Source organism: Mastigoproctus giganteus, chromosome 6 (assembly GCF_048544385.1).
Source record: "Mastigoproctus giganteus isolate SK-2022 chromosome 6, ASM4854438v1, whole genome shotgun sequence".
NCBI classification, from domain to species: domain Eukaryota; kingdom Metazoa; phylum Arthropoda; class Arachnida; order Uropygi; family Thelyphonidae; genus Mastigoproctus; species Mastigoproctus giganteus.
The window spans coordinates 13,382,360-13,403,291 of record NC_143580.1 but is presented as its reverse complement, the minus strand read 5'-3'; the positions used below and the strand labels follow the sequence as shown (position 1 = coordinate 13,403,291).

Below are 20,932 nucleotides of genomic sequence, written 5' to 3'. Positions count from 1 at the left end.
AAAAGAGTAAATATAGTTTATTTTATAGAGAGCAGTCATTTGGCCGTCACAGGAACCCATGTCGGTAAGAAATAAGATGGCTTCGAAGCAAATGTTTATTTCTGATTGCAGTAAAAGAAACCTCAACAGTTTGGACTAATGGAGAGGAGGTAGACCTAATTATATATATATGTAACGGGGTGTTTACATGAAACCTTTACAACTTTAATCACAGTGAATGGATGATGAGAACACGCATTTTAATGGAGTTTGCATTATTGGGAAGGATATATATCGCAGCTTATGTTCACTCACTGTTATCCACTTCAGTATAAGCATCCCTTTCCCCCTCTTGTCATCCGGAGAAAAATATAATAGAATAAATAATTAATAATAAATAAAATAAAAATGCAACATTAATGATTTTTAGATAACATTAAAATTTTTCTGTTGCTGTTTTCTTGCTTGGAATTTTAATGAATTCTGATAGTTGTTTGTATGGATGTTTGAGGTCGCTGAGGTTGACAATGAACTAGAAAGATTACTATTGTTGTTTTATTATTATTATTATTACTATTATTTTTCTCAACTATTGTTGTTGTTTGGTTTTAGGCGCATCAGCAACTTAGGCCGTAAAGAAAGATTACTATAATTTCATTATTGTAACTTTATCGTAATGGCTTGCCACACCCAGGGTCCTGAGCTGGATATCATCAGCCTTCTCTTTCTTGGCGATTTCCTTCTACTTCTGACTCTCTCTCTCTCTCTCTCTCTCTCTCTCTCTCTCTCTCTCTCTCTCTCTCTCTCTCTCTCTCTCTCTCTCTCTCTCTCGATGACTGTATGGTGCAAAGAAACCTCAGGCTTCTTTGCACCATATAGAGTCGATGATCGGAGGAATTTTGATGGGCCTTTTTAACAACGTGGCTGAGTCATTCGGTCTCGGGCGAGAGCAGCATGGTTTTTCCTCCGGAAACGCGGGATTTTCGTCCAGCAAAACAGAAAATCGACCTCAGGACATGCGCAATTTACAGACAATATACACGGAGCAATATGGCCTTAGTCGCTGTTCCTAAAACCCTATTACAACAACAACACAAATTGTGTTTCATAACATGTGGACTATAATTTCAGGATCAATTCAGGACCTGAAAACAAAAAAATAATAAGAATGAGCAGACACATAGACATATTTAGTAAAATGTTTATTTTTACTAGGTACATATTCGTGTATTCTTATTTATTTTTTGTTGTTTTCAAATCCCGAATCGATCTCGAAAGTACGGCCCACATGTTATGAAATACCTGGTGGTGATAGTGGTGTGTGTATTCGAAACAAAGGAACGAAAATAGTAACCACTGTGGAAAAAAAATAGTAATAGCGTCAGGAAAAGGAAGAGAATTGACAACGTCAATTCTCTTCCTTTTCCTCACGCTATTACTATTTTTTTATTTTTTGCTAAAGATGGTCAGTGTCGTATATCCAGGCTAAAATGTTAAACTCCTATTTGTTTTGTAAATAGTATTGCAAAATAAATTAAACTGTTAGTTCAGTTATACTGTGCTTGGCTTATGCTTTCCCAATTAAATTATAAACTTCAATAAAACATTAAAACTGAACCTCAGACTGGGTCGTGAACCTTAATGACTTCTGAAAATGTGTTGCCGGTCGAGATAGGTCACACGAAAAAATTTTTTTTAAAAATTTGTTTTCAATAAACATTGTCTCTTGAACGATAACCTAACTAAATGGATTATTCTGGAGTATTCACCTCATTAGTATAGGATGAATGGAGAAGTCGATTACTGGGCCTAGAAAATGATTTAAAGCTACCAGAGGTGCACTCATGACAGAGCCGGGAGCTTTTATCCCGATTCTGTAGCCTTTTTTTTTTATTATTACCTCATTGGAAATCTTATTTTCTAGATTTTTAGGCACCCTCACACTTCCAAAGCCCACTTTTGCTACCTGACTCGTATTCGTACTATATTTCACAGAAGATTGCTCAGGAACTGAGAGTAATTTTATTTTCCTCTAGTTAGCATCAATAATTATTATAATGAAACAAAATTTTACCTAAACAAGCAAGGGGTATGTATCTCAGCATAACTAAACTCAATGGTTACAATAAAATTTATTACACTTATATACACATTTTATATACAATTAAAACTTGATAATGAATAACATAACATAGCACAGATTATTTCAGGAATGCTTAGTTACATATTTATTCTTACTACCATGCACTCCAATAGTTTTACTTATTAGACACGAGGATACTTAAACCAGGATTCCATTCTCTCCTCTTATTTTCCCATCTAACTCAATTACACAATTTCTATTTCTCCTTTCTCTTTTGTACCTAACACTGGATACAGGGTTACATTTCTTAATTCATCACATTATTTTCCACTCCTGTTACAATACATCTCAAATATACTTCTAATGTATTAATTACCTTTCTTATTATTAACTTTCAGGTATATTATTGATACATAATAATTATATCATATCCGGAGTTCCTCTTAATACCTTATTCATCTTTCCTTTACACCATAATCTGCAACATTCACAAAACCTTATCTGTTCTTACCACAGCAATATATTCAGGAACATTGTTAATGTTATCCTATATACATAAATTTATCTCCCTCTCAATAACACCTCTTATTCTTACTATCAATCCTTCCATCTACCTTCTTATTTTAATCCAACCTCTTTCCCTCTATCACACTACTCATTACCCTATACTAGTATAAATGATCCAGTCATCAATATCTGCCATCAATATCTATCTAGGTCTCTTTCTTACTGCTTCCTAGGGCTGCGTCCTTTGACGTTCTTTGATCTCGTGGCTGTCTACGTCTGACATCTTAACTTTGGCGGACTCCGACTTGGGGTCGACTCTTCTCTCACTATCTTCTTTCGCACGTATGAGGGCTCCGACTGAACTCTGCGTCTTTCTCCAGTTCACAGTTCCTTCATACCTTCAGTAAAGCAACGAGTTGGGATTAACTGCTTGGTCGATACACGTTAACAGTTCAGGCTCCTCAGATCTGTCCTTCTCGAGGATGTTGCCACTTTACTCGGCAAACTTAACCATCTTATATTTCTCCTTCTTTTCCTTTTTAACGAATTTCTCTCCAGGTTCACGCACTTTCGCTCACACCCTTACATTTCTGACACTACTCATGACTTCCCCTTCTCAACCTCGTGTGACTCTCGCGCTTGCTCTCTCCTTTTTTTTTTTCATCCCACCCCTATACTTTTAGCTCTCACTCACTTACTAACTTTCCACTTCCTTTCCGCCAATCCTAAAAAGTTTCAAAAGATTCTCTCGCCTCTCATTCGTCAATCATTCGTTTTACAGTCCAAGCAGTAGATATCCTAGATTCGTCCCTTTCCCACGGAAAGTTTAAATTTCTGTTTTAAGGTATGGCCACCTGGGGTCCTCGATGACCCTCGCCTGTTTACACTTCTCCTTTTCTCTTTTCATTTCCCATTTCACCAAATATTCCCCTAGAATTTCTATATTCTACGTAGTGACGTTCCTTTATTTCTGTCGCAACCCCTACCAAAATCCGAAATTTATGTCAGTGCTGGTCCCTTACTCCTGTCCAGCGTGCCACTCTCCCCCGTTATTTATTTTTGTTGTGGTTACACTCCTTTCATCTCATGGGTTTGCATTTTATCAGGTGGCTGTAGCTAAGTTCCCTTCACATGCCACCCCGTCTGCATCCGAGCCTACTGCATATCTTCCTTAAATTAAATATTTTACTTTCATGTTAAAAGAAAATTTCCCTATTTCTTATATTCCCAATCTAAATAAGATTAATATCTTACAATTCGTTTGGGAAAAGGTCACAAGTCGTGGACACATGCCATTTCGAGAATAAATGGAATACTACACCAGATGGCGTAGAAAATTGTAGAAATTTATCATGTTGTTTACTACTTGTGTAGTAAACATGATACAGTATTTTAATGTGCCGTGTGATGCAGAAGGTGCAAGCGAACTTCTAGATAACAGGAACAAGGAAGTGTTTCACTGCGATGACTACAAATCAGAAAGTATTTTAAAAAGTTTGAGAGCATTATAAATGCGCTGTTTGGGACCGATCGAGACCCCCAATTCATAGGATCAGTCATTTGAAGAATCCAGTTATATTAAGTATGCAGTAAACTGTAGATCGACCTCAAAGAGCATTATAAGTGATTAATCCTATGAAGCGGATCTCCACTTCATAGGATCAATGGTGGACCAGAAAAAAAAAAAAAAAAAACCGATAAAATAACGCTATAAGCGGGAACGTTATATCAGGAGTTCGCTGTATTAAAAAAAAAAAGTAATAATGAAAGGACATTTTTAATTCTGTCCGAAGCTGTCTCGGACAATGTGGACTTCTCAGTTTCTTTACGATTGCATCAAGTCTGCAAAAAAAAAAAAAAAAAAAAACCCCGGGGGCTCACATCTGGTGAGTATGGGCTTGGTACACCCAGGGTGCTGAGCTGGATATCATCATTCTTCTCTTTCTTGGTGATTCCCTTCTACTTTTGACTCTCTCTCTCTCTCTCACACACACAGGGTTACTCGGGAACTTTTTTTTTGCTCTGGTGAAGCATAAGCCTCAGGCTTCCTTGCGTCATATGGATATTAATAATAATAATAATAAAAATAGAATTACTGCTTAAGTCAATTATTTCTTTGAGACACGAGGATATTACGATAGTTTAATCAACTGATCAGCATGTCTTGCGCATTAATTCTTCGGCTGCATGATTTATCTTTAGAAAGAGCCCGCTCTTACTAAAGACATAGGTAGTTAAGCAAGAGGAAGACGAAATACGGCATAATAACAGTGTCTTTGACTAGATTTTTGTTTTCTAATTTCTGTAATAACGAAATAACAGTGGGTACATACAATTGAATTGAGTTTTGTTTGTACGTTGGCAGTTATTTTCAATTGACAAAAGTGTGTCACTACTATGTCTCAACGACTCTTTTGTATTACATAACCTTTTATAATGATGTACTTTCAGAAAGATAGCAAATAACTGAAATAGGAAGCAATTTTTTTTTCAACTTTTCCCCCTTTTCGAAGATCGAGTTATGGACTGCAGGCAGTTTGCAGTCAAGATATGTCCCAGATCAACAGCTCTTCCGTGTGTTAATATTACCAATAGCAGTTTATCAGGAAATTCCAAAATATAAGAAGCAACAGTGTGTTAATGCCCTTATAGCCTCTCCATTTTTTGGTCCGCTTCCTCCCCTTTTTCTCCCCATCATTTCCTACTTGTAAATGGATGCAACCTGTTTCAGGCTATTGCAGAAACTTGTGTTTTCACTGTTTGTGATCACGGTAAGCAACGTAAGAATTAGCGTCCCATTTACCCGGTTGGTATACGTGGCCTTAACCAAGATCTAGATCGCCTAAGGATCACCGATAGTCGGTCATCACCCCGGTTTCCTAAATTTGCTATTCTACATTTAGCGTCTGATTAGCAAATACAAAATATAGAATACTGTATTCGTGATAAGCTCAGCGGATATCTAAGACTGTGATAACGTATTCCATAACACATATAGAATTGACTTTTGATTTTTCATATGATGGACGGTGATGGATGGGAAATACGGCCTTAAAATATATATTTATAACAACCGGAGATACTGGATAAATACCTCCTCCCCCACCCAGTAGTCGGCGCCTACTCGGAAAACTGTTAAATAACTTTCATTTTTTATGACGATACTTGTATAATAAATTCTTAAAAAAATATAATAAATTCATAATAAATTATTCATAATTTATAATAAATAAATTCTGTAATAATAAATATAATAAATTTTTTTAAAAAAATTATTATATTTATAAATATAATAAATAATAAATAATAATAAATTCATAATACATTTTTTAAAAAAATTTTATTATATTTATAAATATAATAAATAATAAATAATAATAAATTCATAATAAATTTTTAAAAAAAGTTCGGTATATTGTTAAAAATAATTTAAGTAATCATAATGATTTCACCTAATGAGAAGCAGTTTATTTCTGTTGTTGCTTGGAGGAAAGTCCTAGCAACAACAAAAGTAAGAGATTACTATCTCAGTGAAGTGAAAGAACTGGTTGTCTTACTTTTTGCCCATTGTTAACCGAAAATTTTACTTTTTGTTATATTTTAAATATCAAAAAGTAAAATTTAATTAAATCTACAGCATATAGTTTTCATTAAATTAACATGCAAAAGTGCCCTTAGCCAATGGAATAAAATATCGATGAAAGTCCTGCTATTGATATACAAGGGAGAAGGGTGAAAAATTCTGGGACACCAGTACTTTTTCTCTGAAACTATACTGTCTCAGTCAAACTGGTACATATGGTCACTTTACCTATAAAAGTGATCTGTAGTCAACTTGAAATTCATTTCAAGTATTTGTGGCAAACATTGAGCACATGGTAAGAACTAACAAAGTTTCAAAGCAAATGATAGTTGGATATCATGTGAGGGAAGTGTCACTGGTTGCAATTGCACAATTGGCAATGTGCTGAATATACACTGGTGTGCAAAATTTAAGGACCGGTCAGGTTTTCATAGGAGTGGCCTGGATATGGGAAAAGCATACCAAGGGAACCTCATGAGGTACAGAAACGATGAAGGAAACAACACCGACACAACAACGGAAACAAAACGGTACAGAGGGACTTTATTCAAAAATGGCAACATAGCACTGGCTGCCATGATACAGATGCATCACTGCCAAAGATGGAACTAAGGGAAGAGGTGGTCCTCAGTAGGAGATATGGCCAACCCTAATGTCGATGCAGGCTTTGCACCGCCTATTAAAACTTAGAACAATGTTGTTGATAAGTTCTTGCGGTAACATTGTCCATTCCACTGTTAGCATCATCTTCAGCTGGTGAACATTTTCTGGTATGTGTGGACGTGCTGCTAGGCATCTCCCCAGAGCGTCCCATATGTGTTTGATGGGATTTAGATCGTGGAACAGGCAGGCCAATCCATACGAACAATGTCCTCACTTTCCAAAAGAATATCAACAGCTGCAGTGCAATGGGGTGTGTCGTTGTCATCCATAAACATGAACTCTGTGTTTATGGATGATAAAAGTGGGACCAACTGATGATGTTACCAACAGCAAATTCTATGGGGGAAGCATTCAAGGAACTAATCGTGGAAGCTATTAGACTTTTCATACCTATTAAGAAATATTGTTCAAGATTTAGACCTAAATGGTTGTCAAATGAACTAATGAGACTCGTGGTAGAGAAGAAAAAAATGCACGGGATGCATATAAATTATCAGGCGATACAGAAACCTATGGTATATATTAGATAGTCTGTAATCAATCACAAAGGAGATTAGGTAAGTAAAAGCAGATTACGAGAAAGCTTTGGCAAAGGATGCTAAGGAAAACAGCAAGGATTTCTTTACTTATATAAACTCTAAACCAAGGGGACGAATCAGATTGGTCCATTGATATCGATGGTTCGACTGTTGATGATCCTGCTCAGATAGCAAACAAACTGAATGTTTATTTTGAATCTACATTCACACGAGGAGTTATTAAGGAAGGAAAATGTCAGTTTATCAAATTGTAACAGGGTGCTTAATGATTTTGTAATAACTGAGAGCAAAGTGGAGGAGAAATTGTTGAAGTTAAACATAAGAAAGGCTGTTGTTGTTGTTTGGTTTTTAGGAGCATTAGCAACTAAGGCCATATTGCTCCGGGGATATGCGGTGGGCATTTGCTGACCTTTCCGCATCCTCCGTATTTAGTGGTGACGGGCGCGAACCCTGGTCTAATCAAGAAGCGTGTGCTACGCACTGCTGCTCCTTCCCACCTGGCTACGGAGGCGCCATATAAGAAAGGCACCTGGGATCTATCCAGTTATATTAAAATAGGCGGCAAAGGAACTAAGCAAACCCTTAGCCATAATTACGAGAGCATCCTTGGACTCAAGGTGAGTCCCCACGGACTGGAGATGTGCAAATGTATTCCCGATTCACAAAGGGGGATCGAAGGGAGACACGAATAATATAGACTAGTTAGTTTAACTTCTGTTCCAAGTAAAATAATGGAGTCACTGGTTAAAGATGCATTGCAGGATCATCTAGACAAGACTGCAGCAATAATTCAGACACAGCATGGGTTTGTTAAGGGCAAGTCTTGTCTGACCAATTTGATTGGATACTACTATGTGGTCACAAAGGAACTGGATGCAAAAAATAATTTTGATATCATATACAATTTAACTCAATTTAACGGACAAAAAAATTCTGTCCTAAAGAAAAATTTAGAACCTTTTTTATAAGCCTGTGGTAGTTAGTAAGGCGAAAAAACCTTGTGCTTTAAAGGATTTAATGAACCAGTTACCGGTGATATATTCCCACTCAAAAAATACCTGGTTTACAATGGAAATTTTCTATGACTGGTTCTTTAACCATTCTGTTCTTAATGTGCGACACTATCAGACAGATGTGCTGAAAATTCCTTCTCATGAAATAAAGGCTGTTTTACTGCTAGATAATGCACCAGCTCACCCTAATGCTGAGAGGTTAGTTAGCAGGGATGGAAGAATTAAATGTTTTTCTGCCTCCTAACACTACTTCACTGATACAGCCGATGGATCAGGGTGTAATCGCTGCATCTAACAGGTTATATAATAAGTAGTTTTTGGAAGAGGTGATGGTTGTTTTGGTAGAAACGGAAGAAGATACAAGAGGCACCAGGACACTACAAAATTTACATGCATACAACTTAGATCTGCTAACTTCAACTTAGCAGCTGTGTGGAAAGATATGAAGATATATATTTTTTTATATTTAGCCAGCAGGTGATTGATTGCTGGAATGGACTTCCATCTGTTGTTGTGGAAGTTGGTAACTTGAATAAATTTAAGGCTGATCTAGACAAACATTTGGAGTGACTGGATGGGTGAAATGGGAAAGTTTTTTTTTTTTTTTTTTGGCTGATGCTCTTATAAGTTTGCTTTATTGCATCATATGCCTCAACTAATGCTAATGACTGAACATTAATGTTTAGAACAGTGGTTCTCAAAGGGTATCATAGACTAGTTGAGAAACACTGGTCTAGAAAGTTTTCACAATAATATTCTCCAATTTATATTTTAATGGCTTAGCAATGGATATAGGCTACATCTTGAGTACTGCAAACAGGTCTGGAGAGGGCTCATTTTAGGGAAGATGTAGATCTGCTGAAATGGGTGCAGAAAATAGCAATGAGATTGGTGAAAGGAACAAAAGGGCGGTCTTACCAAGAAAGGTGTCAGTTCTGAAAACTGCAGCAACTAGAGATTGGGGCACCTGTGAGGAGATCTGATTGAGATGTTTAAGGCCTTGAATGGATTGAATAAGCTAAATGCTGATGGCATTCTTCCTTTTGCTCAAACTACACATAGGGGCATAAATCAAAATTGAAGCAAGACAGTTGCAGGACATATGTGTGTAAGTTTCCTTCAGCTAGTGGACAGTCGATTGTTGGAACAAACTTCCATCTATTGTTGTGAACGTGGGTAGTTTGAATAAATTCAAGGAACTAGACAAATTATTGGAGGAGATAAGAGAGAGAGAGATGATGTGGGAAGTTTTTTTTTTTTGGCTGACGTTTTATAAGTTTGCTTTCTTGCATCATTTGCTACTGATATTTGGTGTTAGTACTGTCAAAATAAAGCTTATACAGAGTCAGACAAAAGAAAAGTTATCCATTTTGCCCCATTCTTTCTAATTTTTCCAACCCTCCTTTAAAATCCACACCATTGGGTGAAATTTTCTTCCAACAACATTCACTTTCTCACTGAAAGAAAAATTTCCATCTATACTACAATAGGCCTCAATCATTATAGTACAACCAGTTTTAATTTATGTTCCTTTTGGTTTGTGTGTTGTCCAAGAAAGCGTAATGATCCCATTTAGTTTATTCAACCCATTTAAAGCAATAAACAACTTTGCAGATGCCTAATTTCCAGACACTGAAACTTACAGAATTTAAGGCTTTTCTGGTCAGAGCATCCTTTTTGCCCCTGACTAATCTTGTTCTTGTCTGCACCTGTTCCAACAGACACTATGATGTGACTTGACCAGTGCCTTATACAATGGGTACCTGCCTGCAGAATTCCTGTATATCACTGACAGAATCACATGAGTTGCCATAACAGCCTGTATGCACTGCTCAGAGAATTTCATGTTGACTGCATAATTAAACCCCTATATCTTTTTTATTCTCTGCTATTTGAATTTTGTAACACCGAAATGATATGTTATTCTGGGATTACTGCTGCCAAAATCGGGCGGTGTGGCATGGTGCATTATCCTGCTGAAAGACTGCACCGCCAGAGGGAAAGACCGTTACCATGAAAGGGTGTACCTGGTCAGCAACGATGTTTAGGTAGGTGGTAGACATCACAGTGCCCAGCACATGGATGACTGAACCCAGGGTATCCCAGCAGAACATCACCCAAAGCATGACACCGCCTTGTTTTCTCCCATGGTGCATCCAGGTGCCATTACTTTCGCAGGTAAAAGCTCACATGTACCCAGCTGTCCACATGTTGCAACAGGAAACGTGGTTCATTGGACCAGATGACCTTCTCCCAATCACTCAAGGTCCAGTTTTGATGCTCACGTACCCATTGTAGGTGCTGCCGCTGGTGAACCATGGTTAGTGTGGACACGCAAAGCGGCTACACAGTCCCATTTTCAGCAGGGTTTGATGTACTGTGTGTTGTGACACATTACTCCCGTCACCAGCATTCCAGTTACTGGCAAGTTGTGCCACAGTCGCCCTTCTGTTGCCATGTACCATCCAGGAGAGCCTTCACTCACCTCGAGCATCGATGAGCTGTGGTTGTCCCACACCTTGCCGGCGGTTCGTGGGTTTTCCTTCCTTGGACCACTTTCGGTAGGACTGTGAGCACCCCACCAGCCGTGCCATTTCAGATATGCTCTGACCCAGTTGTCTGGCCATTACAATTTGGCCTTTTTCAAACTCGCATAAGTCCGCTGCCTTTCCCATCTGAAGAACAAGAGTAACACTGATTAATGGAGCTCAGTATCAGGTGTTTTTTATACCATGTCCCGAACCTCACATGCACCATATTTCATTGCTTCAATTTGCATAACGAATTGCTTGTTATAATGTTTTGGCTCATCGGTGTATATTCCCCCACATACCTTGTTTAAAAATCAGAAGAGTAAATACCATTTCAGAATATTAAGTATTATATTTTTAAAACATATACATAGTATACTAGTACATAGTATATTACCATTTCTGAAAGGTGTCATGATGCAATGGATACCAATATATAAACATTTAAGTTTATATATTGGAATCCATTGCATTGCATTAAGCAACATGTTTACCTATTAGCAGATAAAGCCTATTTTGTATCAGATTATGAAACTGATGTGTAAATTGATGGCATAATAAGTATTCTTCTTCTTCTTCTTCTTCTAGCAAATTGACTGGGGAAAATGCCCTCAGCTACAGCCTACAGAGAAAGACAAGGTATGTAGCTCACATGTATTAAACATCTAGATTTGCTTGTTAAAAGTTGGAAGTTTTTTTTGGAAAAAAGTTTATTTTTTGCTGACATGTTCTACTTAAACTGATTTGCATTTGGTATAGTGGTACTCCAAAATTTGGATCCCATTTGCAAGAGAGAGAGAAAGGTCCTAAGATACTGGCATCCTGATCATTTAATCAAGGAAACCACATACACTCACACAAAATTTAAATGAAGTCATATATCATGGTTTGTACTCTAGGATTAGGTGGAATTGTTTCAAAAGTGTAATTGATCTTTCAGTGAAATTGCCTTTTTGCCTGTCCATGAACTTCAGCAAATTTTAGTTGTAGATATCTTTTTCAGCTTGAAGTAGTCAATTGATATTGGTTTGCCACCATGCAGAGTGCATCTGGCATTCTGTATGGTGGCAATGTTCTCTTCAACAGGGGTCATGTCATTCAACGGGATACCGTGCGCTCAAGATATCTCTATTTTGGCGATGTTATCACGAAATGGAAGCATGACAGTACAACTACTGTTCAGCAACACAGAGGAACACCATGAAGCTCAGCCCATATGACCAGAAGGTACTTAGAAGAGTAGTTCAACAATCCTGTCAGACATTCCTGAAAAATATGGAGTTTAAGGCATCAAGAAGGGTTGAGGTCTGTACAAACACACATATGGAGTCGCAGATCCTCAGTTTTCGTGGGGGGTAGGGTGCAGCACATAAGCGAAACATCACTGCAGTCAGTGATCTTACCTTGCATGATGAAAATGAACACCGTATTTGATCCACAGAGCAATGGAAATCTGTTCTATGGAAGGACAAATCTTGCTGTATTATATTTTGATTAGATGTGCAGTTTTGGGTAAGGAGGATGCAACTGAAATGGATTGTACCAACAGTGAAATCTGGAGGAGGCGAAGTTATGTTGTGGTGTTATTTTTTATCATGGTATAGCTTTGGACCATTTTTGTGGTGGGAACTGTGAATGACATTTATGCCTACCTTAACATGCAATTCCATGCTCCCTGTGATGTGGCAGTTCTTTGTTACAGATCTGTTAGTTTCAAGAGGAACATTGACCCATGCCATATCATTGGTGCTGTTCAAGAATTATTTGTGGACAATGGATGTACAAAATTTGGGATGCCAGCACAGAATCTCAGTTCGAATGCAATGGAATACACCTATTGCACGAAGTGGAATGTTAAATGAAGGCCAGACCTTAAATGATGTCCAACATCAGCTCAACTAATTCTGGAGTGAATGGAGGACTGTACTTGCCACAGCCTATCATTTGTTGGTGAAGTCTCCTCAGGAGGGTGGAGAGTGTCATAGTAACCAAAGGGGAACTGACATTTTATTGAAGTGAGTGGCAGTGATGTTAACATGGACACTGACATGTGCTTAGATATATTTTTGGAGGGTAGCATAGAAATTAATCTACCAATAAAAAAAGCAGCAATCATTACTTATGCTGTACTGATTCTGAACAAACAATTAGTGATTGTATGGGTTATTGGTTCTGCTAATAATGTTTGTTCATTAATGGAGGCCCATTTCTTGACTCATCACTTTGACAGAAGCAGAGCTTGGCAAGTGAGTGAAATAAATCTCTAAAATGATCAGGAAAAAAAAAAAAAGAAAAGACTGCATGGCAGAATTTTGGTGAGATATTTGTAATCTAAAGGTAATCTTTTGTGACTCAAGTCAAGTTATATCATTCATTATTGCACTTTCCAGAGAATTCTTTTAGCAAAATATAACATAGACTGATATTATTAGCAAATAGCTCTAGGCAATAAACCTAACTTAACCTCTGCTTCTGAAAAGTAATTATTTTCTCTATATGCAGAGGGCTAAACTTAATCCTATACATAATTGTGGGGCCCATAAATTCCCAGCAGTGTTTCAGGTGTCGTTCTGAAAATTTCTCAGATTCCATGAACCCCTACAAAGCTGGTGGGCCTACATATCCACAAGCTATATAGACATAACTGTACAGATATGTTTATAGTTTGAAATTGATAAATCTATCCCTCCCGATGCACCCTAAAGGGCGCCTCCATAGCCGGGTGGGCAGGAGAAACACATGCTTTTTGATTAGACCGGGATTCGAGCCCGTGACCACCAAATACGGAGGATGCAGAAAGGTCAGGGAATGACCACTGCATATCCACAGAGCAATATGGCCTTAGTTGCTAATGCTCCTAAAAACCAAATAACAAACAAAACAACAAGCACCCTAAAGACTTACACATTTTCTCATCTGCCTTTTTCTTTAAATGCAAACTACATGTTATAGGCTAATTGTAAATCGTTACTAATATGATCAACAGCTTGTACCATTACCAGTGAATGAACATTACTGGCATAATTTACAAGTTGTATGATTACCAGATTCTCTTCTAGGTCCATTTAGAATAAGTAATGATTACCAAAAAGGCAAATAAGTTTAAATCTTATTTACATGATTGAGTCAGGAAATATCCTCATGACTGTTATTATAGCCTGCAAACTGTCTAGTTTTTATTCAAGCTTTGGGCATGTTTTAAAGCATTCAAGTATGCCAATGACATGGTCTATATAGGGAGAGGGAGAGAGAATAAAAAAAAAAAAAAAAAAAAGTGAGTATCTGGTGGCCAAAGAGCATAGCTTCATGCAAAGCAAATTGTTATTCTCAGTCACTGGAGAAACTTAACATTTAGAGATGGTCACCCCAGTGCTGTTAAAATATACACCCCCAAAAAATAAGAAAAATCATTGTCTTACTATAACTTTGGGTACCTCTTGGGAATGTTGAGCAGTGGGTTGATAATAGTAAAATCAGTTTAAGATGAGCATCCACATCTGCAGCCATCGCATTCATAGTTGCTGAACTTTGGGATATTATTCCCAGGCATCAACTTATGTCTTCTTGGATTTCTCCATTATATCAAATTATCCTCGACCTAGCTTTTTTTTTTTTTTTTTAATTTTGTTCTTCCACTCTTTTTATATAATGTAACTTTGACAAAAGTTATGCCTAGTGATATTTTTATGGTTCCTAGCATTCTAACAGTGGTGAAATAAACCTTGATTTTGCTTTACTGGGATGGCCAATAATGCTTAGATTACTCAATATCTTTTGGAGAAACTTTAGCCATTTGTTTTGTAATTTAATTCACCTCCAGGGAATGGCTTACCAGAAAGAATTGGACAGTTCTCTCTTGCTTCTTTCTGAATACTGGTCAGTGTGCTTAAGTTGTTAAAAGTGCCTTGCTTTTTTGGATACATTTGATTTCTTTCCTTAATTATTTATGATTTGGGTACAGGCATTATTGTAAGTTATCTCATCATCTTTACACAGTAAAATCAAATTTCATTATTTTGTGGTTGCATTTATTTCTGTTATATTTTCTTACACTTCCTATTTAAATATAGAATTAATAGTATTTAAAAGTACCTTTTACCAGCTGAGTTCACATCATTATTTATCATGATTTCTTTTATATTACCACACACACAAATACGTTATGTGCACTGCCTGGCCATTTTATCAGGATCATGGAGATATGGGCTATGTACAAAAATATGTAAATTGAAGTCACTGTGATGTGTAGGAAAGCACTACAAAACCATGTGACCTGATTAGTACTAAACTTAGTTCACTAGAGATGGAAAATGGGATCTCATAGACCCAGAGGTATGATTGTTGGTGTGTTTTCCAGATGCCATATCATGGCAGACAGGATGGCTGCACTTGTCAAGTGTTCAGAGGCTAATGTCATTTGAGTCTTTAACAAATAGAAAAATGCTTGGAACTATGAACATATGCAGCTACAGCCAAAAATGTAAGATGACAGTGAGACAGCTGATGCGTGGAGTGGATTATCAAGGACAATTACAGCCAAATGACAGAACAATCAGCCTATGCATTTAATGTGGAACATCATCAAGGCATCAGTACCAGAAAAATGCAGTGAACACTACAATGACTGTGTGCAGTGAATGCTACAAAGACTACTACTAAATGTTGTGCACACACGGAGGAAACCACATGAGCACTGCAACCATCCTATTGTACACCAAACAGTATGGACTGCTGAAGATGGTACGATGGGGGGGTGCATTTATGTATCATATCCTTGCTCCCTCATTACTAGAGGGGACTGTGAATGTTAGAAACATATCTGAATCACTTGGCACTGCTACATGTTTATTCTTATGGGCAGCGAAACTTTCAAGTTGTTAATGAAACATCCATGTTAAAAAAGAATGATTTGAAAATTTCAAGCATCTGTGAGATGACCTGGAAAGGTATGTGTGTTGGCACAGTCCTTTGCTCATATCACTTCAGGAACTTCTGTTATGCAAATGGTCCAGTATTCCTTGTGTCACTTTTCAACAACTCATCAACTTCATGCCATTTAATGTTGAAGTAATGGTAGTCCAACGTGTTGTTAGCTCATAGTTCTAATTAAGTGGCCAGGCAGTGGATGTCTTCAAAAAAATAAATTTGTGATAATTTTCTATATTTTTCTTTATAATATTTAAAAAAAAAAACCTTTTCTATTCTTAGCAACAAAAACGTCAAGTAATTGACCAATGTCTCCATCGTTATCCCCCTCCACATGGTGTTGAGCTTACAGAGGTAAGTTTAACATAGCAATCAACATTTAATTATTTATAATAGCTTAATTTGTAATAAAGTTTCTACCAATATTGTCGATAAATGTAGTCAAATCGCAATTTATTTAAAATAAATATAAAGACTGTTTTTCTTCAATTATGATTTATAATATTAATTAGCATTCATGTTATGAGTCTAATGGTGTATGTATTTTATTATTCTAATTAAATTTAGACATATATTATAGTACTGCAATATAGTTGGGAGCAAATCTCATGAACTGCATTTCTATTTTAGCTTATTTTATTTAGTACATTAGCCTTTCCTATCTAATTCAAAAATTGCCAGTGGTTAGAGTGAGCTTTAATTAGGAATATTAATAAAAGTGATTAATTTCTGTTAAACCTGTTTTTAGGTGAATTTATGCATATATTTTTTTTGATAATTTGAATTACTAACATTCTGTTAATAAGGACCTCTAATGGCTTTTTTACTTCAGGACAATGTAGAGAGACATAGAGAACAGATCACTACCTGTGCACTGCAGACAGAAGGCTGGGTGAGTGACTTTTATTTTAAAAATTTGAGATTGTGTGTTGTGTTGTAAAGGTTAAATGACTGTAGAGTACATAAACTGATTATTTATTTATATATAATATAATTAGCAGTTTATTGGTCAGTACTAAATTACTGAGCAGATATGAATTACAATATATTTGCAGCCTCCTGCATTATTACTTCAAGAAAAACTAGTGTCACATCTGATTAATGTTTGTACATTGCAACTTAATTACATTATAAAACTTGTTTTTATAGAGCAATTAAACATTTTCTTTAACACAGAGTGGGTGTAATTAATTTCTATATCTGGTATTTAAGTTATTGTGATGTCATAAAACACTTACAAAATTAATTTTGATTTGATTTGATTTTCTTCACAGTTTCATCAGAATGGTACCTATAGGTTTCAGAGAGCAAGAACTGAGATTCAATCAAAGAAACTTGACAGTGAGGTGAGTGTCAAATCATATATTTTATTAATGTTCTATATCAGAACCTGTTTTATTTTGGAAAGTATTAGTATTAAGTATTATAATGGCTAAATGATGCATCGAATCAGACTTTTTCTGCATCTGCCAAAAAAAAAAAAAAAAAAAAAAAACAACTGTATAACATGCTACATTACATCCAGCCCTCTGTATTTGTGACCCACATTTCTTGTTTCTTTTATCAGTGAAATTATATCTCCCTCATTCATTTTACTTATTCCCTTCAGGTCCTTATATACCTCAATCATGTACCACCTGAGATGTTTAGTTCCAAGCTTTGCAGTCTGCACCTTCTAAGCCATTCTTCACATGAACATCATAAGATTCCTCACCAATCAGCCTTCTTTTAAACCCTTTCTAGCTTTTTCTAGTCTTCAAGTGTGGACTCCCAGACCTGAAACAATATTCTAAATATGGTCTCACCATCATCTTATATAAAGGGACAATGGCACCCTTTTCCCTACTTGTGAAGGTTCTCTATATATATTTATATATATATATATATATATATATCAAAGACAGGTTGTCATGTGCATTCTTAATTATTTTGCACTGCATAGAAAATTTCATGTCTGATCGAATCTTAACCTCAGAATGTACACCATCTTCAAACTTTATAGAAAACAAATCACTTATAAAAAAAGTAATTTGCTAGCTACTGAAATTGTTATTGTATTACACACCCACAGGATAATGGCTAATTTAAATAATAATGCCATATTTAAAATTATCTTGCACACAGTTTAAAATTAATATGAAAATTATTTCTCAGTGACTTTTCCAGGTTATAAGTGTAATGTGATCAGGAAATATATTTACAAAATTGAAGATAAAGTAAAAGCTTCTTTTCTTATTATACAGAAAAGAAATTATTACAGCCAGCTCTTGATTAACCTGCTCATGTGAAATTATTCATATCAGGCAAAAAAAAGAAAAAAAGACTGACAAAAATTTACCTTTGGAAAGCATCATACGTTATTCCAGAAGGAATAGAATGGTCTCCCAGTGAAGTCAGAATGAAATAGCACACACACAAACACAATGTCATGCAACAGGTTAATGTTATTTATTTAATGTTGTTTCACTATAACCTTTCTGATCTATTAAAAACTATATATCTGCTTAACACTGCAACATTTGTTATTATATCATTTGCTAATGGCCAATAGATGATGTAAATTTCTTTGTGATACTGTATAAAACCTTGCACAGTACACAAGTAATGGCGTGACAAACTGCACAATACACTTATGCTGCTTTGCCCACCACTCACCATATCATTGTCTCATTATCCTGTTCAACAGTTTATACTGTGCACAGTGTATAATGATTTATTATTTCATCCTTAACCTGTCAAGGAAGGCATAAAATTCTGACAAGTGTAGGAATAAACTTGTCCCTGTTTTAAAATGCTTATAGTTCTGGTAATTTTAAATATTTCTCATTGAATTAATTTTTATTTTTTCCTGGCCAGTGTGACCCACAGCAGTGTAAAATTCAAGTTTTATAATCATAGAAGTAAATTTTATTATTTTTTAAAAATTAATTTCATAACCCAAGTGTTCTTGCACTCTGATTTTCACATACCACACTTAAGCTTATAATGTTGCTGCATGATTTCATCTGAATGAATTCTTTTTGCTGATCAGCTATATTATGACTGTATCAAAAATTTGACTACAGGTAACCCTCGTATAACATGGTAGTTAGGTTCCTATAAAATGTTGTGTTGTGCGAAACTGTGTTATGCAGGACTGAAAAAAAGTACAAAAAAGGGGGGGGGGTTATGTTCCAAAAACTAACAAAAATTTCTTTACAAAATGTTAACAAAACTAACAAAAATACACCATTCTAGATTTCGTGTATCTTCTGTTCTCTTCAAAAAATCAGTAATCTGGGTTTGTTTGCTTTTGCTTGATAAATTTTTGTGAATTTCATTGTATGGAACTAAGCATTTTTTGAAGCTCCTTTTTGAACTTTGGGCTCCTTTCATTCAAGAATCTGCATTGAAAAAATAATTCTAATTGCTCGGCTAACTTTATGCCTTCCTGTATGCATTTTAGTGTAAAATTTGGAAGTTTAGAATTTTTATCTGCACTATCATCCTCTGAATTGATTTGGTTTTACCTCCAATGCCATTTCCACCAAATCTGCTTCATAGCCTCTTTTTCTACCAGTAATCATATCTTTTTTCTAAATTTTTTTAGGAGCTGTATAGTGTCTATAAATTGCGTGTGTCCTGAGGTCAATTTTCTGTTTTACTGGAAGAAAAACCCGAGATTCCAGGAGAAAAAACCCATGCTGTCCTTGCCTGAGCCCGACTAACTCAGCCATGTTGTGAAAAAAAATCCATAAAATATCCTCCCATTGTCGATAGGATTCGAACTCAGGTCTTTTCCACTTGGTGTGGGGAGGATGGCGATTCTATCAACTGTGCTACCCATGAGGGCTTCAGTAGTCATATCATCAAAACCTTTCCCTCCTACCGACATAGGATGTTCTACTATCGCACTGATTCCCTTTTCTGTCAATTTGACCATATTTCCTGAATGAACTGACTCTGGCCATACATTTTTCCACACACATTTAACATCAACGGTTTTACTTCTTTCAGCAATAAAGTTATAGTTCTGATACAGTCCACAACTGAGAAATGTTTCCGTGCCTCCATTACTTCAATAGATTCAGAATCAATTTTTTCCAAAATCCATTGTAATGATTTTCTGATGGAATGAGTTTTAAAGGTGGATATAATGCCTTGAATGAAAGAAGTTGTATTAACCTAGTTTGTTCCTACCACTACCACAACTGTGGTGGTAGGAACGAAACTTCAATTTGGATGACTTAAATCTTTTGGATGGCCTGGTGTGCTATCCAGTAGTAATAAAACTTTGAAATCTAGAATTTTTCCACAAGTTCGATAGCACAGAACGTAACATGGGGATTTCCCAATAAAATAAAATACAGGGATTTCTCAATATATTTTTTTTTTGACTAGCGAGTCAACAGCGGGGATTCAAAAAGAGTGGAAATGTTGAAAAATTACATCCAACATAATAGCAGGGTTCCCCCACACAAAAGCTCAAAAATGCGGATTTGCCGAAATTCTCTGTGTTAGAGCAAAACCGTGTTATATAAGTACTGTGTCGTGCGAGGATTATCACAATTTATCAATCGTTAGAGGAAAACTGTGTTGTTGAAGTACCATGTTATACAGGGGTTTCCTGTATTTCACTATTTATAGTTTATAAATTGTTATATTTATAATTAGTTAAGTTTAAAAAAATACTTTTTTTGTGGGAGGATGAAACGGTATCTACTAGATGTAATTTTTGGTCTGTTATTTTCTAAATTAATAACTTTCAATAAAATAGCTGGTGCACAGCTAGCCTTCTCTAATCAAGTAATAAGCAAAAATAAACTTTTCTAATAGCAGAGGCTTTTCTAAAATAACTAAATGAATATATTACAGTACTGTTTTAGTTTAAGGCTAATTAGTTTGTAAAGATATTAATTAATGTATTCAGAAAATAAAGAATGTAAAATACACAGCCATTCACTACCACATTAGGAAAAAACTGAACATATCTGTTCTAATTGTAACATCCATACAGAACAATCCACACATTTTATTTGGATACTGTATAAAACCTTCCCCATGAGCAGAAGTAATACTGTTAGAAGATAACTTCTGGTGAGCTGAAGGTAACATATTAGTATTTTTGG

General features: G+C 35.9%; 1 protein-coding gene across 1 annotated transcript in view; it reads left to right on the top strand.

Moving 5' to 3' along the window:
• LOC150083956 (uncharacterized) overlaps positions 1-20,932 on the top strand; it is a 46,592-nt gene that overhangs the window by 13,133 nt on the left and 12,527 nt on the right. Inside the window, exons 2-5 of the mRNA XM_090374967.1 lie at positions 11,487-11,537; positions 16,107-16,178; positions 16,657-16,716; positions 17,099-17,170. Of these exons, the coding sequence (XP_090231093.1) occupies positions 11,487-11,537; positions 16,107-16,178; positions 16,657-16,716; positions 17,099-17,170 (255 nt within the window). The remainder of the gene's footprint in view (positions 1-11,486; positions 11,538-16,106; positions 16,179-16,656; positions 16,717-17,098; positions 17,171-20,932) is intronic.